Source organism: Gymnodraco acuticeps, unplaced genomic scaffold (assembly GCF_902827175.1).
Source record: "Gymnodraco acuticeps unplaced genomic scaffold, fGymAcu1.1, whole genome shotgun sequence".
Taxonomy (NCBI): Eukaryota; Metazoa; Chordata; class Actinopteri; order Perciformes; family Bathydraconidae; genus Gymnodraco; species Gymnodraco acuticeps.
In genome coordinates this window covers 4,744,015-4,769,813 of record NW_022990590.1, presented here as the reverse complement: position 1 = coordinate 4,769,813, position 25,799 = coordinate 4,744,015, and the positions used below count along the sequence as shown (strand labels likewise).

Below are 25,799 nucleotides of genomic sequence, written 5' to 3'. Positions count from 1 at the left end.
ATCTAACAACATTTGCTCCCCGCCTAAACAAATGTTTCTGTGCACATCATTTTTTATCTCCAGGCATCCCTGGGTAAAAATAATAAAATGACTTCTTTGTCGCGTTGCTACAGCAGTGAAATCAAATCAAATGGTCTGTCTATACAAGAGAACCTTTTAAAAAAATCAACAGAAACTTGAATTTTCTGTACAATATTGACCCGCAAAGCACAACGGCTATGATGTATTAAAATATGTAAACATATTTGCTGTTTTGACACAGTCGTCTGTGACAACAGATAGAATCACACTGGTTCACACTGGAGTCTTTAGCCTGGATTTTTTTTTTTTTTTTTTTAAAGATTGCAATAGTTAAATCCACAAATCTCAAACATTTCAGGAAATGTATAGAAAGCTGGACAAAAAAACTTTAAAGAAAAGAAAAAATTCTATCAGATTTAAAATTCAGAGAAATATCAGTGTGATGTGCATTTTCCCTGGTGGATCCACTCGTACACGCTTGAACACCATCTAGAATTTGGTTGCTATGCGTAGCAGTCCAATCCTTAGCTGAGACGTGGGGGGGGGGGGGGGGGGGGGGGGGGGGGGGGGGGGGGGGGGGGATATTGAGATACATTACTGTATCACATCTTGCAGAGCGGTAGGTAACTATGCACTGCCGAGTCAACCCTGACTGGTCATCATCCTTCAAAAAAGGACCTAAATTCAATAAATTAATAAATTACTTACTAAATGAATAAATAAAAACAAACAAAAAAGTAGAAACGAAACAGCTTTCATTACACATATACTTAGCTCATTATCGCATCCATGAAAGCTACATTTAATGAAACCGTTTTGTAATGTGAAATCATTTTTTGACTTCCAACTTCCCGACAATCATAGTTTCTTGAGGTCCCTCACTTACACAGATGCCAGCACCACGTCACATACACCTCACATGCATGCTCAGAATGGCCGAAATGACAGTGATCGTATTTTACAGGGTTACAATGGGCAAGGTCGTTAGAACTCCAAGGATCACACACCTCTTGACAGTCACTTAGGGTCGCGTGGATGTTTGAGCGATGTTATTCACACTGCCAAATGTCTCCAGCAGGGACTCCTTAAAAAGATCCACGCTGAGTCCCGTTGAAGTTGCACTGCATTGTCTCTCTGTAAAGCTTACAATAGTAAGTGTGCTTCCATAAGCTAAAGTTCTTTTGTAAATGTTTCAGTGACTCAGTAAGCCTTGAGTTCTTGAGATATTTTTATCCTTTTTAAATCACAGTTGCCAATATGGTACTGTCAAAATGTTCATTACTGTGTTCCAAACAGTTTATTTTTCTATGTGTTGGGAAATGACTTGAGTTCTATACATAATATTCCTTGTCCTTGTCTTTCGGTCTCTTGCTACCAGCGCTACCTTTGGCGCTGCCACTGGTGCTTTATCCTTCACCACAGCGCCATTGGTTTGCGCCGAGTGTGCTGATGTAGTTGCGCGTCTCGTCCACCTGGTAGGAACCCTCGTCCCTGTTCCTGTACTTGTACATGGGCGTAGAGGAGGATTGAGGATTGCAGAGGGGCGGCTGCTGAGACAATGCCCACCACCATGCCCGTGGTACTGCTGGATTCCCGGATCACCTCTGAGGCCCCCGGGGCACCCGCCGCACCACGCCGGGCACCGTGGGCAAGGCGGCAGGCACCGTGCGCAGCATGGGCGAGGTGATGAAGGGTCCCCGCGCTTGGTGCCGTCCAGATCGAAGGACGTGGGCAGGGGCAGCAGGACAATGTCCGGCTGCAGGGGTTTTACCTCGCGGTTGTTCATTTTCCCGGCGGGCAGCTTGGGTGGCGTGTCCGAGGGGACCGCCAGCGTGCCCCGGAGGTCGGGGCAGAGGCGCGGTGGGGGTAGTCCTACCTGCCTCAGAGGCTTTGCTAGGCCTCAAGTCCTTGGCCTCCCACTTGGGCGCGAGAGCTTTGTAGCCGCCTTCATAAGGCCCGATGTGGTCAAGATCTTATCTGTTACCAGGGAGAAGGGTGGTGTAAAATCTTCATCGTCAGTCGGGGGCAGGCTAGAGTCGAAAGCTTCTCCAGAGCCAAACCCCGAAATCACCATGCCATCATCATCATCATCATCATCATCATCACCACCATCATCACAATCATCGCTGCCTCGGTCCGACAAGCAAGGTACCCCCGCCTCAGTGGCCATGGCCAAGGATTCTTTGGTGGTCTCAATAATGATGAGGACGGGGCGAAGGGTTGGGGGGGAGGGGGATGAATGGAGAACGGGTGGATACAGAAGGGATGTCTATGGGGTCCTCGACTAGTATGGGGATAACTAGTTCCCCTCCTGGAAAGAGAGAAACAGACACAAGTCAGAAGGCAGAACGTCTTCGATCAGCAGAGCAAGAAGCAGCCGAACACCAAAGAACGTATAAAGCAAAGCTCAACAAAGGGAAGAAACTGAAGATAAACAAAGAAAGAAAGATGGAAAATACTGTACCAGTGCAAAAACAAAGAAACTCAAACAAGACCCAAACTGAAAGGAAAACAACAGCCATAAATAAAGTATACATTGCATCAAAAGGCTTTGAGGGATGCACAGGGGTGAGCCACAATAAATGGACTCCACAAACTAAGTCCTACATATCCTGCATGTTCTCAGATCAGCTTTATACTTCAATATCAACTAATCATGGTTATCAGATGTTCCATGTGCTGCCTGCGCCAACATAGCAAATGATGGGTTACATTTAGTTGCATGCTAAAATGCTGCATATTTCTCCACATAAATGACTAGTTGCGGTTTTTAAGAGGCGTGATTCATTTATCTTCAAGTGTAAATCCTTTTTAGTCCGTTCAAAAACTGAGCACTGAAAGATGCGCTCTGTGGATAAAAAGGAGCAGAGGGTATTAGCATTTGTTTGCAATTTAAGTGCAAGTCAGTGGACCCGATAGCCAGTTAACTAAGTCTGAAATGAAAAACTGTTTTTTGAAGGTGTTTTATTAAGCTGCTTAAGATGCACTTTTTAACCTCGTTGACTTATGCACAAGAACATATACTAACAACTGGAAAACTAAACTAAAAGAGAAAAAGGCCATGAGCCTCTGAAAGATGTGACTGGCTTTTTAAGTCTAAGACACAAACACAAGGCTGCATTGTTAATTCAAGGGAAACATATTTTCTCTTGGATTTTGTTTGTTTTTGACTTATGACAAAACCTTTTTTTCAAGTTTGCTCAAGTGGACGTAGTGCAGACATTTGGTGGGATAGATGGTCAAAGAAACAACGTGATTTCTTCCTGGGGGGTATACTACGAAGTTCAACAGAGACAGGGTTTCTTGAATTGCTGGCTTGACAAAAACACAAACCTACCCTACTCAGAGGTAACGGGTACGACAAAGGTGGTTATCAACCGTCTTTGTGAACCCAGACTTTCCTCCTTAGGCCATTTGCTAACCAGCGTTTTATTAGTTGCAATATACCAGCAATTAAAAACGTACTTGGCAATAAAAACATGCTACGGAGAAACAAATGTAGGCCCAATGCCATGCATACAGAAGGCTCTACTGTAACCGCTGGGCTTCATTTGGTGCCAGGTTAAGAGAGCCACCTTCGTAGTGTGGAAAGCTCTGGCTTTAGGCTCAACATACCTCTCTAACCCATTCACCTGGCTTCATAGTACACCCCTCATGAGGCCTGTGTTTGCGTTTGATGTGAAAAACAAAACTTGATGTTGGCTTAATTACACTTTTATATTAGTTTAAGCCAAACCAAGATCTTCTGCTCGAACTAAGTACGTAGCTTGGTTGGATTTTGTGTAGTTTTAATGCAGAACACCAAAGTGTCTGAAAGCTTGACCAAAAGAAAAAACGAAATTCGAGATTCCAGGAGATAGGGTTGGAGGGTCCCACACTGATCTACAGAAGCAAACTGTCCCAGCGAAAAGTCCCCAGTCACATGTCATAAAGAATAGCAGGTACAGCATTTAGTGGGCTCCCCTGTTTGCCCTAGCCTCTTGCCTTTTGACCCCTACAGTTACCACGATGGCACAAAGTCACCGGGGCAGTTCAATCACACCTGAATGTTTGCTAATATGTACTCTTTAGTGAGAAAATCTGGCTTGTAACCGACTGTGTTTACCATTTAGTACTGATATTATGTGCTTAAAAAACATTCCCACATTCAAATAAATCAATTTGGGAATGCTAGATACCACACGCTTTATTGGTTAAGCCTATTGTTGGGCGACTACAAAGACTTTGAAACATTCAGATGTCTATTGAAGCTGCTTATCCTCTTGCCAAAGTGGCTTGTTTGTACATTGCAACGGCTCACAAACAGGGCACTATAAAGAGATGCAAACCTTTAGGAACGATAAAAGAAAAAGAACACAAGAAATGAAGGAAAATTCAAATAATAATTAAGGCATTGCAAACAGAGTTTAGAGTTAGAGCAAACATTGTAAAAAAACATTCACAAAGTAAAGCCACAGATAGAGCTATCCAGAAAGGGATTAGTAATAAGTACGTAGAAACAACAGGTACAAACAAAGTCAGCTCGGAAAATCATAAAGCCTACCAAAAAAGAAAAAAAAACATTTTCAAAGGAAGAAAGCATACCATCAGTTTTTTCAACTTACATCAACAAATTGCCCGCATGATTTTGGCAGGAAGAAAAAATGTTTACAAAAGAAAGTTGTGTAAGAATGCCTTTGGACAAGTTAGGTTAGTTTCTCTTTTAGCAGTTTCTGATTAAGTAGTATATATTTCTCTTTTTAGACAGGGAGGCAACAACACATACATCCACACATCATGACATGAAAAATAATCTTCACCATTCTGTTCAGGATATCTTTTTTTTTTGATAATCATTACATTTTTGTATAAAAAGAAAACTGTATAACTATAATTCTTGCTTTGATATATAAGTCTCTTCGTAAATATCTACAGCCGGATTAGATGACTCTTTTTTCTTTTTTTTGCTCGACTTTGAACTTCATTAATGAACACAAATGGATGACTGTACATATCTTAGAATCTCTACGTAAAGGGATCGGGAGGAGGGAGTTGTGACGGGGGGGGGGGGGGGGGGGGGGGGGGGGGGGGGGGTGGGGGGGGTGGGACCTATGAACATACTAGGAAGGAAATGACATAGATGGGGGTGAACGTGTACATCAGTTGCCATGTCCATGTAAAGGCGGCACGAAGCGGTCGGGCGGCATTAGAGCTTTTGGCTGTAAGGAAGGGATGGGGATATACAGACAATGAGCATATACATGCCCATCTACAAAAGAGAACAGCACTCTCAGCACTGACAGTTTTACAAACCCTAAGCTGCAACTTCTTTGCCATGCACAAAAGTAATCCACTATTTAAATCCAAATTGCAATCAAAAAGTAGCTATCATATAACAGGAAATATTAGAAATCAGCATAAAAAACAGTTTGGAACACTTTTCACAGATAGTGGTGAGGGTGTACTTTGGAAGGTATCTTCTCTCGTTTCTCTATGGAGGATGTGAATTTGGAAACCCAATGCAGCCGTGTCCTTTTGACGCCAAATCTTTCAAATAAACCTCCTGTTTACAAAATAGTAATAATTCATAGAGAAAAGAGGAAGCATCATTCTAATTAGGGAGGAAATCATCATTACATTGGTAACTCTTAGCAAATATTAAAAATGTGAACATTTTCAGAAAAAGAAACATAGATACACATATATGTGTTTTTGAACATATATGTACAAAAAGACAAAATAAAAGAGATTGGCAAGCAAGAAAGAAAGGCATTAAATTTATCACACTATCAAAGATGAACAACCAGAAAGCACACACTGAGGCAGACAAAGAGGAGGGGGGACAGTTTATAGGCAAAGTGTCACCGCCTTCGCTTAACTAATAATAAAATACTTTATTATTAGTTACTTATACATTTCTCTTGTTAGTATTTTTTAAAACACGGGACAGGGCGTGCAATCTGGATGTACGTCAGAGAAAGAGAGGTCAATCAGACATGGTTTTTATTTTGGATTTGAGTTCCACTATAAGAAGTTGGGTTAATGCATGCTTAAGTAAGTTGCATTTAGGGAGAGTAATATACAATAACAATACAGCAAGCCATGGGACAGGTGGGGGGGAGGGGCTTAAGAAGGGGGTCAGTTAGAGGTCACTGCCACCAAAGGGCTGTGGGATATGTCGTCAGGCAAAGAAAGCATTCATCAGCAGGGGAAGGGTTCATCATGGTTGATGAATAACCAACATTATGTGGCTTTTAGGCGCACTGCATTCGCTCATTTTAGACTCAGTGTTTGGATGCTTTTTGTTATGTGCATAACCAACAGCCTTCGTTCGACAGATACACATGTTGGAAATGGAGTTCCACAAGAGGGCTCAGGATGGGGAGTTTTTATTATTATTATTAAACTATTATTATTCAATTACTATTATTTGCTTTATTTTGTAACAATACAGTTGTTATTAAGTACCTTTGGTGACTTCAAATAGATGTGAGGCTCTTTTTTTCTTCAGCTTTCAAGTTTTTTGTTAGTCTTCTGCAAACTGGTTACCTCATCTATTACGCATAACTAGGTTTATAATAATAATAATAATACACACTGTATTGATTATTTATTACCAATCCTGACGTCTTAAATGCTCTTACTCGGCTCTCTACTGTAGGAATGTAGCGCGTCACACAGCTGTGATATCATTCTACTGGCAGAGGCAAACTCCCCGCCTTGTTAAATAAACAATAACAGCACACAGTAAGTGATTTCATCCAAGGCTTTATTTATCCAACTCTGCCCTTGCTGTCGTGGCCTTGTTTGCATCCTTTAGCTGCATTCTCAGCTAACAGCTTTCGGCAACTGTTAGCTTTGCGCTATATCAACAAAACACTTGTTTGGGAGGGGAACCGCTGCAGTCGAGGGTCTCCAGTCAAGTCAGTGCAGAGGACCTTGATGTTTTGGTAAACACTTTAATCCTGTGTAAGCTCTTGCACAAGCGTTGCACATCTTGCTGCCTGTCTGAAGCAGACAAACACTGTGCTTTCTAATGGGTTTGCTTAACCAGAGTGTGTTTGTTTCCCGCACTCATCAAGATGGATGGGATTTTATTCTAAGCCTCTGCCTCCCTTGCAAATAATTCCCCCTCTCCGCTAGATCTACAGCTGAATTCTCAGTTTTCATGCAAAATAAGTCAGGACTTTAGATTAATAAATGTCGCTTATGCGCTAATGCTCACTGAATAGCCTTCGAATCAATGAGACAACCTGATCTTTTTAAACCACAGAAACGAGAGCATTAAAAACAAACTGAATTCCATGCATTCTACTTTTCATCATTCTAAAAAAGACTATCTGCTGCAAGCTCGCTTTTGAAGAGGAATTAAGTAAATGTAGTTATTTAGGCGGCTGATTGAATGACTAGCCAAGCAGCTTGAAAGCTACAGATGCAGAAATCTCAGCACTTTCTCTCTCTTCCCTCTCTCTTCTCTCTCCTGGCCTGATCCCCGTGTCCATCCAGCGTTTGCTGAGGCTTCCGAATGGAGATGAATCCCAACGGTGTGTCAGGGATTTCACTACGCTACACCATAAAGGAGGAAAGCCGGTGCACCAGCACCAGCCATGGATGAACTGAGTCAATGGGATTTCAACGCTGCAAATTGTGGGTGAGTCAGTGGTTTTGGGCCCTGAAAAGTCATTGTGGCTGCGCGCATTGTGCACAGACACCTGCTGTAGCAGATTCATTCGTCTCCACCAACACAGGTAGGGAGGTGATTATCAGTGAGCCAGCAAAACACAGATTCTCAGTGTGGACACATTTGTAGGGATATGCCAGGGATTATGTTGGTGCCCTGTGCAAAGGCAGAGCAACATGTATCTTAAGAAGCTGTGCACTTTACCCTGATAATTACTTTATCTTGCCAATGCACACCCCGGCTAAGAGAGGTCCTATTTCCCACTGATGGACAATTCATTTCCATTCTAAAAGTGTTCCATTTACACCTCCAGCCAGCAGAGAGGTCTGCCCTGTAAGGATACAGGAGCCACGGTGCATGGCAGATAGCTCTTACTCTGTCTTCATGGAGCTGGGCGCAGTCTGGCGGATTAAATTGGCGTCTCCAGCCGGCGTGGCGACTGCCCCTGTCAGACGGTCGATTTGCTGTACAGCCGTTAGGCTGCACCTCTGCACTCGGTGGACATGTGTCAGCTGAATAACCTTTAAACTGATCTGAGGCCTGTGTTGAAGTGACAGATAGCCAGAAGGGGCTTGATGAAAGCCATAGCTGACGCCAACGAGGAAGCTCAGTGATCCATCCCTATCATACTTTATTCTGTACCTCCGCACGTGTCGGGGCTCTTAATATACTGCAATGAATACATCTCACAACATGCAGTTCAACATCAATTTGAGCCACAGACTGGCAACTTTACCAAGGCCAAAGAGATGAAGAGAGATGTATACGATGTTAGACCTGTTTGACCTGTGCTCCACTTCATCAAAGGCTGATAGGGTAATGGCGCATGCAGGACCATTCACGGCCCTTTTATTAAACACACAATCTTTAAACAATCCATTGACTGCCACAGGGAGTGCCACAGTTACCCTGTTTGCAGAGACTTATTGGAGGCTGTCTACTCTAGAGGAATGACTATGTTGTGTTAAATCAAACAGATTTGAAACACCTACCTGTATATCTACACTCTGTAGCAACATTATTATAGTGCAGCAAAAAGTCACAGAGTGGAGGCTGTGCATCTACAGGAGTCTGTCTTCCAACAGTCAACATAGATTTTCTTTCACTATGATGACGATCTTGGGGCATTTTAAGCCCAGTGCAACAAATTGTTGAAAACACCTTTGTTGAAAACTAGGCTAAAGTTGCCGGCCATGAAACCAAAAGAATGAACTGAAAGAGCCTAAAACGCTTAAAACAGCTAAACTGTGGAGTTGGGGGAGAATTCTCTTATTTTGTCAGCTTTCATTTTATGCTCAGTCATTTGATCCCATATTATCCAATTTTTTTTTAGAGCAGCTTTAACCAAATGGCTTTTTGTTGTATTGAATCAACCTAACCTTAAACGTAGAGGATGGCAGCCAAGAAACTAGTCTTTTGTGTAATTTGAGAACAACCCATCTTTTCAATTGTTATTAAATAGAACCGGAAATGGCACAGTGCGATGTACCTTTCTCGTGGCCGACATATTGAATTGCTGTACCTGGACAAACCGGTGTTACCGATGATGGCTCCATTCCATTGATATGTTCCAGGACTAGTCCACAAGGGATGATGGAGCAAAGCCATTATTAATGCTGTTTATAACATCCATGTTTTTTCTGATAACAATTATTGTATATAATGTCTGCTCTGCATTTGTCCATTTTTAGCATTACTTATTTTAAGTACAAGTTAGGCTTTTTTATATTATTCTAATTTAAATGTATAATCTGATCTGACTAACACTATGGATTAAAGGATTTAAAGCAACTTGTAGGGACGGTATGTACAAATCAAAGATTTCGATTTTGCACTTCAAAAAATAATTTGCATCAATTAATAAAAGATAATTACATATTAATCACAGAAATTGCTCCGATTACACGGTAATGAGAAGCTGCAACACTGGTAATCACTGTGAAATCAAATCATACATTGCTATCTTGCAGTTTCTGAATGCAACTGAACATATTTTCCATCAGTGGGAGTACTTTTATCATGAGCTGGACTTAAAGTGATGTTGATGTTTGCTATTCAGAGGACTCTCACGGCACACTGCTTATTTGCCCTCTTGTGGAACTCGTGTGGGATAAAAGGGGAGAAGGAAAGGTTTAACAGTTTCTTTTAATAACACAGACAACACGAGACGACCACAGACAACAGACACAGACAGGCTGGCAGACGGAGCTCTGACACACAGCAGGCACAAACACAGGAGCTGAACGGGGCCACGGCGGGGGCGCGGGACCCCCACTGTGGCCCCGAACACACCGACATGTAGTAGAAGCCAGCTGGGGGGGTTAGCCTGACACTTATGGGTGGAGAGGGAGCAGTACACAAAATGGATGCCAATCATATCCATGCAGAAGCCAGGGGAGTTTTGGGGGAGAGGATTATTAGTTAGTCTAGAGCTACGGTACAGTCCAGTACAGTGTGCATGCCACAAATGCCTTCTACTTGGAGCAACAGATAGAATAGAAAAACAGATATACTTTGTGGCAATAAAAGTCTTTTTATGCCATCTGCATTCAAACAGACATGTATATGCAGAAAGGCTAAAAGAAAGAGTGAGGAGGGGGGGGGGTAGGGGTGAGTCGGGGATGGAGAGGGGAGGGGTTAGCGCTCGGAAGGGGGAGACAGGGAGTCATTCTTTCACACACAACTTTCTTGAGACAGAATGGGGTTGCCTGCACAAGGCCAAAAAAAGGATGATGGCAAGAAAAGATTTTGTTGCCGTTCATTTCCCTATGTTGTATCGAAAATGGGGGGGGGGGGGGGGATGTTTCTCTAGAAGCCATGTGGCACGAAAAAAATGATAAACAACACAAACTTGATGAGGAGAACTTTGCAATTTTCCAACCACCAAAAGTTCATGCGGCACAAGATGAGGCAAAAACGGGAGGAGGGGCTTTATCCTTGCTTGGAGGATGGACGACGGATGATGAGGAGGACACCAAAGAAATAAAAACAAACGACCACAAGAAAATAAAAAATAAAAATCACCCCACTCGACCCGCCCCCCCAAAAGAAAAACAACCAAAAATAAAGCGAAGCAACCCAACAGCTGGGTCCGAATCGATACAGAGGAGATGTTCACATGTGCATCACAGGAGAAAATCCAAACCAAAATGCAACGGAAAAAGAAACAAACAAGTCATGCAACTGTTCATACGACTGAAAGCAGGGCAAGGAATGAGGATATGAATTTCTGTGTCCACATGGTGAAATGTACAGTATGTATGAGTGTTTATGACTACATATGTTGCCACTATATGAGGGGAGGGTACCATGTTCTCTCTAGTGAACTTACATTACGCTTTGTTGCACTTCCACTTTTGAGAATACTTGGGTTTGGGATTTTTTTTATAGTCTAATGAAAATGAAAAACAAAAGCACATGAGCTGCAGAAATGTGTCCATTCAATTTCAGTTAATCTCTGATTTAAGAGAGCAACTCATGCTTGGAGATAAAGGACCTCAATTCTTGCACGGAGACGCGGAGAAAATGGCTTTCTCCTCACATTAAAAGCCACGAGCGCGAAGGACCTAAATGTGGTCATCATTTCAAGGAAACAAATGGCGTGATAAGGCTTCAAAGTAAATGAGTTTCTCCCACAGATTGGAAGAAAAAAGGCAAAATGACTTATCTGCAAAAGTAAGCGGGAAAAAACCTAATTTCCGAGAAAGACAAATAAACGGGCGATTATCTGTAATGTTCTCCGAGCAGAGATAACAAAGCGAAAGGGCAACGCATTGTTTCAATTTAGACTTATTATTATTAGTAGCAGTGAAAAGCGGACAGGGGCTCGGTGCTGGGATGAGCCGTATTTAGGGAGATTAACGTGGCATCAATTAGTCCACTGTGATGGCGTTTTGAAGGACAGTGAAGCAATCAAATAGCTGGAGCTGTTAATGATTTCCAGAGCGCCTACGGGGAGACGCTTTTCACATACTGAGCCAGTTTTAATAGTGCTCACTCTCCTGGCTCTCTTCGTACTATAAGTATATGTGCCAGACACCCCTGGGCACACATGTGATTGACAGCTGTTGTTTAAAAGTCAACCAAACCCAAGTTTCCTCAAAAATAACCACCTTTTTAAAATCTACTGTTTAAATTCTAGCTGTGATTTTATATTCAAAATCCACTGAGTTTATCACTTTGATGCAGTTACAAAGTGATCTGTGTGTGTGTGTGTGTGTGTGTGAAGGGAGGAGGGGAAGAGAGACGATGCGCACAGAAATTCGAGGATATCTGTTCTCTATTAGAATGTTTCAGGTAAGGCAAGCCTCCGACGAAGGAAACAGAGGTACAAACGAGTAAAAGAAGAAGTAGAAGAAGAAGGAGGAGGAAGGAAAAGGTAGGAAGAGGCTCTGTTGCAGTTAGTCTGCTACATATCACAGTATCTATGCTGAAAGCATCTTTGTTCTCGAAAGAATCTCAAAATGTATCCTCTGTCAAGAGAGACGCACACACACGCACAGCAAGAGGAAATCAACCAGTCAATCAACCAGACAGATACATTTTGAAGCATCAGTGCGGGCGACATGACGCTTGATACTAATTTCGTACTTTGTTGAGTAAAGTTTTGCTCTCCACCGAATGCTGAGAACACAAAATTAGTATCAACGCTTCTTCATGTCTGCAACCAGTGCCCCATAGCTAAGTGTAACTTGTTCCAGAGATGGAAGGTGTGAGCTTTGACTACTGACTATAGATGTAAGCTTTACAGGTAACTCCCTACAGAGAGCATGCTAAGGATATAGGAGTTCTTTACTGCTTTCATCCATCTCCAAAGAGTTCTTTAAACTTTGGATATACACTGAGAACCCCTCACACTAGTGTATATTTCTCACAGTGGCTACTTTTCGGAGGGCTTTTTTTTTTTTTTTCAAAGTTACACTTGAAGCTCCCATGGGACATGATGCTCAGAGGAGAAGCTCCTCGGATAGCAAATCAAAGAAAGATAAGGAGAAATAGACCAGGTTGAGAGCAAGCACAAGTTGACACACCCATCCCACCTGCATGTCCGGAGTCGCACTCCTCCAGGTCCTCGTCGTCGCTGGAGCACTCCGCCGACGAGACAATGTCATCAGTCGTCTGTGGAGGAAGACACACATGCACAGGGAAACGTGGTTAGGCCTCTGGGGCAGCACACTGAGTCCTCATTTCACACAGCCAAGGATATCTCTGCACACACAGACCTCTCGCCTGTCCTTCGGCTTCCATATATCACTTGGAGTCAATCATATTTCACAGTGTTTATCATTCTTCACTTTATGTGCTTTCCACCTCCGCAGATAATTGTTTTCCTTCACCCTCCGCACTCTGCCCCGGATTATTTATCGGCCCTCTCCTCCTCTGTCGTCCACAATCAATGGCCCCAGCAGGCCCTCGCAGATCAACAATGTCCCGGCTTCTGATTTGTGCTAAAGGGTGCAGCAGGAGGGAGGGAGAGGGCGGATGGCTTTGCTAGCTACACCCCGGACCAGCCGATGGATTATCTGCACACTCCAGTTCCCACAATTCTGATTTATCCCGCCCCCCTCCCTTTCCCCCCCCGTCTTTTCGGGTCGACCCATGGAGGACAGAGGGGGGTGGGGAGGGGTAGTATTTCAGCTGTGGTGCGCTGGGCAGCCAGCGTTTATTAGAATGAATCAGCGGGGTGATAAAATAAGCCCTGTCACCAAGCAGGGTTATGAAATCAGAGCGCTGATTGAGTTTTCCAGGCCTGGCCGAGGGGCTCTAAATATCATTGAGTTTGACAGACTAATGAAACGCGCCCCCATGCTTGAGCTGCTGCTTTCAACCACACACACACACACACACACACACACACACACACACACACACACACACACACACACACACACACACACACACACACACACACACACACACACACACACACACACACACACACACACACACACACACACACACACACACACACACACACACACACACACACACACACACACACACACACACACACTTATACCCAAACCCCAGTGAGAAAGTTCACATTCCTAATGCGTGCTGTGATGTGTGATGGACTGTGCCATTTTCTGTATCACTACATTTGATCATGCGCTAATGCATGTGTGTTGCTTGTATGCATAATGCACCACATGATGTACTGTACTCCAACACGAGGAGGAAGGAAACGAAGCAGGGGAGGCTCTAGACTAAAGTGCTGTAAAATATGGCCCCTTGGTAAACATGACTATTTATTGAAGCAACATTAGAGGCGTAAAAGTCTTGGTTATCGCTGAAAGAGGGTTATTGCTTGTTATTATGATAGCGGCAGATGTGGGAGGCAGGGACACAGACAGAGAAGAGATGAAAAAGCAGCACTTCAAAGTTTGTTCCAGCAATTTCAGCCGAGCATCAGCTGAAAGCACTGCCTTTCTCCGGCCCATTCATGCAGCGTCTCTCTGCAGCTGATGCCGGCAGCCTCTCTCATTTCCATTGCCTTGGATGCAGCGGCATAGCAGAGTCTTGCACACCAATCTACATGTTTTAAATGTGACATTTAGCTGAATAGACAATCTGTTATTATCATTCTAGCTAGCTTGCTTATTTGGTAAATACAACCTGCAGACACGCACTTCATTATGTCAATTTAAAGGCGCCATTTGATGCTCTTCCTTGTAGTGTGTTATATAGGTTTAGTGCATGTAAATGGTCTACAAAGGCTCAGATCCCCAAGTTCCCTCCAGAGGGAGTTTCTTTTCCACACACATTGCCTCCATTCGACTCCTTTATTTACTTCTGTAACATAGTGACATCACTTTGTAACACTGAAAACTAGCAGTATTGTCCTGTCTAAATACAATTCAGAGTTTAATCTATCCGATGTTTATAGTTCATTTGGTAATAGGTTAGGATATTACGTTTTTTTAAATTATTCTGTATACTTTTATATTGTGTATTTCTACGTGTGCTCTATAGATATATATCGTTATATTATTAATATGTATATTTTCTTCATTTCGTTTTTTGCTGCTGTGACTAAAACATTTTCACTTTGTAATAAACAAAGTATTTTATCTAATAGAATCAAATCGGATTTTATTTATTCGAATCTAAGGACATTTGTTTGTAACTGTTGTTAAGGCAATTTGAACAAAACTTCCAATATGTCGAGTCAAACACGGGTCAAATCTGAATGATGTTTTTATGCACATATATAACAAGGTTACTTTTCTCCAAGGAAGTGAATTTCTACACATTATGTTAACAAGGAACTGGGTGTCTGTAAGGGATTAGAGAAATCTGGACTCATGTAGTTTCTGCATGATTGATGAAGGCTGCAGCAACACATGGCAATACAGAGAGAGATATAAAGACATCTTCTTAAGAGCACCGTAATACATTTGTAATGTCTACCATTTCTCATGCATAAAGAAAATAAAATCTGTTGAATAAACCATAACATTCTCTAATGAGATATTTAAGTTGTAGACTCTTCTCATGTCACTTAATTCTGTAGACATTTGCATTCATTCATATTATATACGGTGTTCCCCGGATGAAGAAAAAACTGCTATGATCATCAGACTCCCTAAATGCTGCATATAGTATCCATGCAGCACATCCCACCGTGTGAGCAGAAAGGCTTTACATGAGACAGACTTCACTTTGACTGTCAGACTGCAGGAGATATATAAGCAGCATGATTTCATTAAAAACACATTTATTAGAGCGGTGGCTCCCAAGGTTCTTTTTCTGAAGAACCACCTCAGAACCATCAATTTAGCTGAAGTGTCCCTTTATCATCACACAGAAGGGTTCTTTTACATTTAAAATAGATGTCATTTTATATTCATATTTTTTAAGGCTCCTCTACCGCAGTCACCCCTGGTTAAAACTGGCCAGGGACCCTTGTGGCATCTTTCTGTTTGTCATTTCCTGCAGTCTGTACCTCATAATAAAGGCTTAAAAACAGCCACAAATGTTTTGGTAAACAACATTGGCCTTAAGACCCTCTTCTTTCGGCAGGCCTTCCAATACACTTTGAGCATGGTACACCTGGAGTATTGCCATTTCTATTGCTATCTCCGACTTTTATTTTAATTTAATTTTTAATTTTAAATAATAATAATTATTATTATTTGTTTAATCTCTCAAATTGTATCAGTGTCCTTTGTTGTGAAGCGCTGCGAGATTTGTCTGGGCAGATGAGAAGCGCTATATACATTAAATGTATTATTTATTATTATTATTGGAGTATATGTGGAAATTCATGAAAATACCTGCAGTACCTGAACTACACACTCAACTTGTGCTATGAACATTTACATACGTTTATGTATCAGAATCAGTTTTAGTGCAAGTACGTTCACACATAATGGTGCATATACTGTATAAAAACAATAAGAGAAATTAGGATTTAGAGAAATTGACAAATACATATTCATAATAAGATATTTGCAGAAGGAATATTGAATTTAAGTCTAAAACATTTAATATATTTGAAAAAATATTATCGTTATTTCCCCATCAAATTAGTTTAGTTACAGTCTCCGAGTGTAGCCCCTGACAATTTGCAGTATTACCCCCTGGGGTACACTTCCCCCTGGAATCAGTGTATTATGGGGAAAACAGAGTTGATATTAGACCAGTGTCTGATAGGCCATGGAGGTAATGGTGATCACGCAATATTATTCAACTATCATTGAGTTGAGAGATGAAATGGAAAATTTTGGAAAGACTTAGCAGACAAATGGGACTAGTTCCATGTAACATTTCTACAATGACTGACATGACTGTTGAAGAAGGTGTTGATTAGGATGGCCAATCAATGTGATGTCAAATGGCACGGCTTTTAACCCAGAGCTAAGCCTCCCGGAAACTATTGATAATCTCTCCGCTCTCTTGACTTGTCTGGCCAAAGCCCTGCTGCAGCTGGACAATCCTTATGGACTTCATCGTCAAGCCAATTCGCAGATAAGAGAGGGACTGATGTATTGTAAAGGTGACATTTCATTGGCAGAAAGGACACACTCAAGAGTCAATGTGTTCACCTTGCATTTGACCAAACCATCGTAGTAAGAGACCCTCTAATCAAAACGACTACGATACCACTCGAATAAATTCAAGAGGGCTTTTGAAGTGCCAAGTTAGACATTTGTAGATCCACTAGATAAGCGGCTGATCCATTTTCATAAACACACGATATATCTCTAAGTGTCACAACAGTTCACACTGCTGATCAAGGGATTAGGGTGCTATTTTTCCCGCGTTCGGTGCTAATGCTTAACCAATGAAGCTCACAATCTTCTCCCAGTCCACCGGAGACGTCTATGATAACGTATAGCATGATGCTGTAAATGCAAAGGGTGCTCATGGAGCGGAAAAGACGCATAAGTGTGCAGCGACGATGGGAGCCTACAGCGGGGTATAGCAAAATGATGCGGTTGGCCAGCGGGACAACACAAACTGATTTCACAGCTGGGGAAATCCAATTCTCTCTTTAAATCTCCATAACATAGAGTGGGATATATTTTGGCAGCAAAGTGATTTCATTTTCGCTGTAATTATTCTCAACAAACGTCATTTTTAAGAGAGTGGGTGGCGGGATTTACAGGCAGTTGTTCTGTGTGTGTGTGTGGGAAGCTCTAATATACACATGCCTTCTACTTCCTGTGTCTATAATACGGGATAATTCCAGAACATAAAAACTCAGAGGCTATGTGCGTCGTGCCTGATTATCCCGATTACCCTGCCTTCGAGTGACGCGCAAATTCCTAACGCCACAAGCAAACGCCACGGCCAAAATCAATAGGCAGACTTCATTAAAACAGCCTTTACCTCTGACCACTTCAGCACATCAACTAAAAGGTGCACGCCGGCGGTCGATGGGGATAGACAGCCTTCGTGGGAGAGCGGTCTCAGAACACACAGCTTTTAGTTTCACAAGTGATGGCGAAGACACTGACAAAGCAGAGAAGGCGCAAAGATGCTGGGTGCTTCTGTTTCGACAAAGCTTCTGGGCCGTGAATCAGCCGGCAGCAATGCAGATAGCATTAACAAGCGGAGCTGCAATTACCTCAGCTGCTGAATGGATGCACGCTCCATCACCAGTCAGGCCTGACCTCAGAATGAACAAAGAGGCTGCAGGATTGATTAACAATAAAGTGGAAGCTTGGGAAACCAACACTTTACCAAAAAAGACCACCGATCAGCAATGATTCTTTATTTTATATTACAAAGGCAAGTTGTGTGGAAGGACTGCTTTGGCTATTCAAGTCAAATGTTAATTAAAGTGAGTTTTATTTTTAAAGTATTATGTTTTCAAGTCTATCTTTAAACAACACTCCCATACAATATGTATTCTGAGCGAGTACTTTTTTCGCTTCAATTGTTTTTCTTTTCATCACTTCAATCCCTCTTCTTCTTTTAAAAAGAAAATGTATATATAAATATTTCTTTTATTTTACAACCAATATATATTAGAATTGGGTAAACTGAGAAATAAATGAAATTGTATAACAGTAAAATAAACAAACACAATTCTTATGTTTTGACATTTTCTCTATTGCTCAGGAATTAAACCCACAAAAAGGTAATTTCTTTAAAAAAAAGAAGAGCTTACCTCGAAAGGATTGTACAAGGCTGCTGCAGACAGATTTCTTCCAGGAACAAATCAAATCTAATACTCAATACAGCCCAGTCACACTTTGAAATGTTTTCTAGCAAAGCACAATCTACCTGGTTTGAAGCATAAAAGTGAGAGCTAGGAAAAAAGGCATGATTTACTTAGTTTCTATCACTTGTGTGCATTATTTCAAATGGTTTTCAATGTGCTTAACTACTGAGGCTTTCCATATTATAATGAGCATGCAGGTGCACTCACACCCTCTCTTCACACCTGCGGATGATAAAATGGCGTGGCTGAACCCCCGCTGACTTTACAGTTACATTTAAACAAGATATGACGCAGTATCACTTGTGTTCCACAGATGGTGAAATTGTAATCACCTCATAGCAAACTGAGACGTTCTAAGACTATGCTATACTTCAACTTCAACTACAGAAAAAGTGATTTTTTTCCCAGCTAATTCTTGAAATAACTCATCATTAGATTGTGTGTTTACATCCATCGTCTGCAGAAGTGGGAAATAGTGCAGTACAAATACTTCGTTACTGAACTTAAGTACATTTTTCTGGTATCAGTGCTTTACTCCACTAATTATTTATCTGACTACTTTTTACTTTGACTTTTTGAACAGGTATTTTATTTGAACCCAAATACCTGTACTTTCTACTTCTCACATTTTCCAAACAGCTGTTTACTTTAGTTTGAATGTGTGTTTGATGCGTGATCATTATTCTTTAGAGTCATTGCGTGCCTATTGATTTGAACACGATCCGTGTATCCATCATTTCCTGGTCTTCTCTAAAGACGAGGGACCAATGGAAACGTTGTCATGTTGCCGTTGTTCAGCATCGAAACTTTCATTAGCTAAAAATGACATTATTGTTCTATTAATATAAAGGGAGGTCAGTTACTCTTTAAAGCAGCTGCTAGTTATGGGTACTTTTTACTTAAGTACATTTCAAAGCCCAAACTTCTTTACTTTTACTTGAGTAAAAAGTTGAGTCAGTACTTCTACTTTTACCAGAGTATTTTAAAACACGATTATGTGTACTTCTACTTGAGTAAAGGATGTGTGTACTTTTGCCACCTCTGATCGTCTGAGGTTCAATCAAACAGAGAACTTGGGAATAAAAGTCTTCAAATGCACGGCCGGTAACAGCGAACATCTGCTGCGTCTGCGGAGGAATATTCTGCTGAGCATGACGGTGATTGTATCGGTCACATCAAAGCAGCGGCTTGTGCTCAGCAGGGTGAGAAGAAGAAAGACGTGATGTGCTCAACGACTGTCTATAGTTTCCCCCCGGAGTCAGGTCTAAAACGCCGCCTAGGTTACACACATGACATGAAATATGAGCAGTGCTGCGCGTTGGAGGGGAATCTAAACACACACATGAGTACAGTACAGTGAGTCATAGCAGGGAGGGGCGCGGGAGGTTGCTCCTGAACGCACCACGGACTAATCACAACGAATGACCTTCACATGTTTCTGCGCCCGGAGGCTGAGGGGAACACTGAGAAACAAAGCCTTTTGAGAATAAGAGACACAACATTATAGATCCCCATTATAAAGCCCCGCTATCAAACCCAATTTGCTTTATTCACAATGTCAGGATGCCCAATGGCGGATTTTTTTTGTGTGTGTCCTGATGGGAATAAACCCCAAACAAATCCATTTTCCTCGAGCGACTCATGCTGGCAGCCAGTTACCATGGATATCCAATGTGGTTGCATGTTCAGAGATCAAAGTGACGACGGCGGCGGCGAGGCAAGGGCAAATCAAAGACTCGATTCAAAGCAACTTCTTCTTCCCTGAGGTGCTCCTTCGCCACCTTGGACATATTTTCCCACATGTTATAGATGAGGCAACGTACAGCGGACTACTTTCAGAAATGGCCCAGAAAAGTGACAGAAATCAGAGGTCAGAGCGACTCCCGTTCCTGGATCCTCTTTCTCTCTATCTCACTGTAGCTCCCACTCCACCAGCCCTCCTATCAGAAAGAGATAGTCATCTCCATGGCGGAAGCTTCGCCTTTCTATTGATGGCTGTCTGAAGCGCGCGTTATCATGTCCGATCTGAGCTTTGACAGGCCGACAAGGGAGAGGCTTGTATTACAAGGGGAATCAATGGCACCAGGCCATATCCCTATCAATAGGCTGCCACAACTCTTTTTGGACACTCTGGGACAGATAAGATGATTTACCCGAGAAACAAATGATGAAGGGAGAGGGGGGAGGAACTGGCAGCACAGAAGTAGGTTAAAAATAACTCAGTTGTGATTCTAATAAAACATTTGACTGCGATGTTTGTTCTTCATTAGTAACAACATTGTAAGATGATGAAAGCAAACCAAAGGAGTGCTAAGAAGTCCCGCTGTTAACCTTCGTCAGCGACTAAGCAGATAAATGAGCTCCAGAATCATCGTGTAGGGCCGACGCCACGCGCTAAATGATTTCCTAGATCAAATATTGATATTTCGAATGAGCACCCTCGGTGGGCCTTTCTTAGCGGCCTCCTGTAGTCAGCACATTTGTCTGGGTCTTTCCAGGTTTATGGGGAAATGAAAAGAGGTGAGCGTGAGAGGTGGAGCAAGAAGGAAAACAGCTTGGACGGGGGGTGAACAAAAAAGAAAATGCATTTAATTTGTCCACCCTCGCCGCTGTGTGTTGGTTTCAGCAGAATGGGTTATGTGCCTGAGTATTTCTCCCTTTCTCAAGGACCTGCTTTTGTACACAGAGCAGCGAGGGTTGCTGGCTCACACCAACTCTAATTGCCCCGAGGCCATCGGCAGCCACTTTCAAACAGGGTCATTCATCTTCCCATGGAAAAGGAAATGGTCTTTGGCCCTGATCCTTAATCACCCCCCTGCCGCAGTGTACAAGGTCATCAGGGAAGCCCTGTGACAAACACACACTCATGTACTCACACACTAGGCAGCATAGCAGAAAGACAGGGTGGTGGGTGAGAGACACATGTGAGGTGAGCAAAAAGAAAAAAAGAGCATGCCATCCTGCAGGTGAAATTGGAGCAGAGATTATAGCTCAGAGCTATGGTTTGTGGTTCTCCCCTTCAAAGAGGGAGTCAGGAATTCACGTGGATGTGGTGGTGAGAGAAGCTGAAAGCCGTGACGAAAGAAGAGGCAGAGAGAAGATGAGAGCCTGGGGGGGGGGGACAGGACAGGAATGGAAAGGGCTCCATTTCACTGAGGATTACAAGATATTGCAGAGACTGGTACTCTAAACAAAGCAATACACATGTGTCTTACTTAGAGACTGTTAAAGGAATGATTCATGAAGCACCATTAACAGTTAACATGGGCTGCATTTCTAAAATAGCAGGATCATAAGTACATTGTTAATTTAGGATCTTATTTAATACTTTAGAATCACTTTCATAGTTGCACTTTACACATGCACTTTCACTTTTTAAGCTGCAACTATTCATTATTTTTATTTCGGCCTGATTGATTGATTAAAGTAGTGATATACAGATTGTTTGATGTTTAAACCAAATACCAAGAACATTCTCATTCTGGACTTGCATCCAAGATGTGATTACAAGAGAACTTTGCAACAAGCAAGCAGCAAAATACACATGTCCAATTTTATGCTTTTGTTGTTGTGCTTTAAAATGTTTTATTTGTTTATTGTGCTGTTCCCCTTTATTATTTCATACTTCATATACATTATAATGTTTGCTGCCCTGTGGCTGTGAACAACACAGGCATCCCATAACATCTTTATCTTCATTGCGAATGCAGATCCTCACGTGTTGTCCTCTTGAGATCTGTTATGAAGTTGTGCACATTTGAACAGAGCTTGATTTATTCTGATCATATTAGGTCTGAGACCGATTCATAAAACAATTTCATTCTGCTTTGTTAGGCTCACTTCATTCAATTTTTTGCAATGAATTTGCTCTGCCGCCGATGGAGAACCCCAATGGGTCCAGTAACTTAATACGTCTGGAACAATGTTTTCTAATGTTTTGTCTGGTGTAATTATGTGTTATCCACATAGCTGTATGATTGGCGACATCTAGGAGGACTTGTGTTTGAGCTGTTGTTCGTGACTTAACAACTTTATCAATAAACTGAGTTTACCTCACTAAATACAACAATACAATCAATAAGTTGACTATTGACTTTCTATGGAGAATGTGTTAAGTCTGAAATAAATTGGACAATTCACTTTTATCCCCGTAGACTACATTTTGAGCTCCCTCTTCAATCTTGGTGTATTTCTCAGAGTTAAAGGCTATTACGACTTCAAGGCTGTAATGCCAAATCGATGTAGGCGTTATGTAATGGCTGATGCTGGCAGCTTCACATCTCCAAAATTAGCCGGCGGGTCCCATCGGGTCCAATTCCTAATGAGCGCAAACCAAATTAAGCATTCGTTTTAGTGTCCCTTAAGAGGATGAAAGTTGAAACGTAATCACTAACCAGTGGAGAAATGATTTCAAATATGCTGTACGTCTGAGCCCTCCCACAGTACTCACACACATGTAACGAGGACTAACAGTAATTGCATGCACGCAGACACATGGATCCATACAATTATCCTTTACCCGTCACTGATAGGAGCAACAGGTTCTATTGTAGTGTGCAGCAACTCTCTGCGGGCACGGAGGAGAAACATTAGCGCGCTTTGTTAACAGCCGAGCAACGAAACAGAAGAAATTACTGCCATGGAACATCAAAGGTTGCGTCTCTGAGATACATCTTTAATTAAAGAGGCCCTATTATGTTTTTGAGCCTTTCCCTTTCCTGTCATTTTGAGCATGTAAATGATCTGCAAAGGCTAAAATCCCAAAGTTACCTCCAGAGAGAGTTTCTCTCCAACACTCTTGAAAATGCCTGAAACGCTTCCAGGGAAATGAAGCTAAAGCTAAAAATACACCGGAGACTGCTTTGGATATTGTAACTACGCAAGAAATACAACTTGAAGTGGTTACCTGTTACAAATACTTGGGTATCTGGCTTGATGACTGTCTCACTTTTAAACTTCATGTCAATAACCTGCTTAAAAAGCTGAGGGTTAGGCTAGGTTTCTTTTACAGAAATAAGTCCTGTTTCTCGCTTGAGGCCAGGAAAAGGCTAGTCACTGTGACCTTTTTACCTGTGCTGGATTATGGTGATTTGTTATATATGAATGCACCTGCCAATTACCTGAGCAAGTTAGATGCTGCGTATCACAGTGCACTGAGATTTTTGACAAATTGTAAAGCACTTACGCATCACTGTACCCTGTATACCAAGGCGGTTATGCCATCACTTACTGTACGGAGGCTCAGTCACTGGTACTTTTTCATTTACAAAGCCATGTTGGATAAACTACCATCTTATATCTGCTCCCTGATCTCTCTGCGAATTGAAAGTACTTATTGCCTGAGATGGCATGCTGTGGTTTTATTAAATGTGCCAAGTGCTAGGACTGTCAGAGGGAAGAAAGCTTTTAGATGTGCAGCTCCACTAACATGGAACAGTCTGCAAAAAGAATGGAAAATTACCAAGCTAGTACCACTACATGTTTTTAAAGCTCGGTTGGATGCTACAAAATCAGATGCTGTTGGTACCTGTACTTGTGGTTAGATATGTAAATTGTAATCCCTGTACATTTTGCTGTATGATGTCCTTTTGTTGTTCTGTTGTTTATGTCTTCTTGTGGAACCTACTGCTGCAGGTCTCCCTTGAAAAAGAGATCATTGATCTCAATGGGATTTTACCTGGATAAATAAAGGTTTTGAATTGAATTGACAAGGGGCGGGACATTTCTGACACTTCTCTAATCGGTTGACCAACAGAGCCGGCCAGCTAACCAATCAGAGCAGACAGTTGGTTTCAGACAGAGGGTGAAAAGATGTGCTGCAGCACAGGCATTATGAGAGAGCTTTTTGAACATTAAAGCATGGAAACATTTTACAGCAAGTACACACAATTGTACCTGAAAATGCACAATATGTCCTCTTTAATTACATTCTATTGAATAGACACATGGTGCTTTCTGTCACACGGAGACAGGAATGCATGTATAGATCTGTGAATATTCGCACAAAGACGCTATCTCGCTGTGCTTTTTACTCACATAAAAAGATACGTTCACACAACTACATAGATTCATTACCACCACAGTGGGAAACTCACCAGGTGCATGAGCCCTGATCAAACACAACTCAAATGATGATTCAGTATAACATACAGCTTCATTTGATGGGGTGTAGTGTTAATACTTCAAAATTATGATTATTTTCTGTCTGTGAGAATCTTATGAAATGGTATCATTCATGTCTGTGTGTGTATAAAATATATCTCTGTGACATTTTTAGCCTTTGCTCAAAGGTCAGAGGGTGCAAAAGCAAAAAAAAGCACTAAAACATTACTTAAAGCTACTTTTAGTGTGTGATGTTGTGAGCTGTTGTAAGCTCTCGTGCTAATGACCACTGGAGTCGGCTGGGTTTTATTTTTAACTTAAAAAGTATATGAGGCGAGCCACTTAACAAGGAGGGGACTTCTGAGATGTTGTAAGGAGGGAATGTAATATTTATCTTCTCATGAAACCTTAATCACCACATATTCCAAATTGTTAGAAGATACATTTAAAGCAAGACAACAAGGAACATGAGTTAAAAATAATCCTGTGGGCCAAAAGCGAGTGATGCAGAAGCGAATAAGTGACAGGTGTTTTTAAAGAGGGAAAAGCTGTAACTTTCTGAGCCTGATATAGAGTAACTTAAAAAAGTGCTGGCAAAAGAACTTTGACTTTTATAATAGTTTTGTTCCCAGAACCGTTGTGCTGGAAACAAGTTAATTAAACACCACCAAGAGTGTGGAATCTCACAGCAACCTCTCAACGTTTTAAAATGTCTTGGCACGGGATTTAGTACCAACTGTTCCACTTTGATAATCCCATGCAAGACTACTGGCATCTGCTCAGGATAGATTACATCTTCACTAAAATAATAATTATAATAATCTAGATTTGAGTACGCCAATAACATCTGGAATGCTTAAAAAAAAAAATCACAATTGTAATGTTGAACTCAAAGATACGCTCTATAATTAGAAGTAAATGATCTTGACTGAAGTGATTGGCTAAAAGATAATTGCATTTAAACATTTGCATTTAGCTGGAACTGGCATTCATTAGCACTATCAATCAGCCTCATCACCTATTTAGCTTTTTCGTTAATTTGTTCCTGAGAAAGATCCTCAGGAGTGTCGGATTTTGGTTAATGATGAATCCCATTGTCCTTGTGAATTGACTACATGCCAGTATCATGATTAGCAGGTACAAGTCATACCATAGATATTCAGGGTGAACATTGAGATAATTAAAGGGGGCCTTATTATGTTCATTTTCAGGTTCATATATGTTTTTTGTGCTTCTACTGTGTTCTTTTTCTCATAGTGCCTCTTTTCACCCTCTGTCTGAAACCAGAGCCCAGTCTGCTCTGATTGGTTGGTTGGCTGGCTCTGTTGTGATTGGTCAACCGCT

At 41.7% G+C, this 25,799-nt stretch overlaps 1 protein-coding gene across 1 annotated transcript in view; it reads right to left on the bottom strand.

Annotated features, from left to right (window-relative positions):
• Window positions 1–603: 603 nt before the first annotated feature.
• LOC117554367 (neurexin-3b-like) overlaps window positions 604–25,799 on the bottom strand; it is a 361,509-nt gene continuing 336,313 nt past the window's right edge. Inside the window, 10 exon segments of the mRNA XM_034228777.1 lie at window positions 604–1,424; window positions 1,427–1,463; window positions 1,465–1,532; window positions 1,534–1,638; window positions 1,641–1,723; window positions 1,726–1,876; window positions 1,878–1,976; window positions 1,979–2,248; window positions 2,250–2,332; window positions 12,712–12,799. Of these exon segments, the coding sequence (XP_034084668.1) occupies window positions 1,353–1,424; window positions 1,427–1,463; window positions 1,465–1,532; window positions 1,534–1,638; window positions 1,641–1,723; window positions 1,726–1,876; window positions 1,878–1,976; window positions 1,979–2,248; window positions 2,250–2,332; window positions 12,712–12,799 (1,056 nt within the window). The 3' untranslated portion in view covers window positions 604–1,352.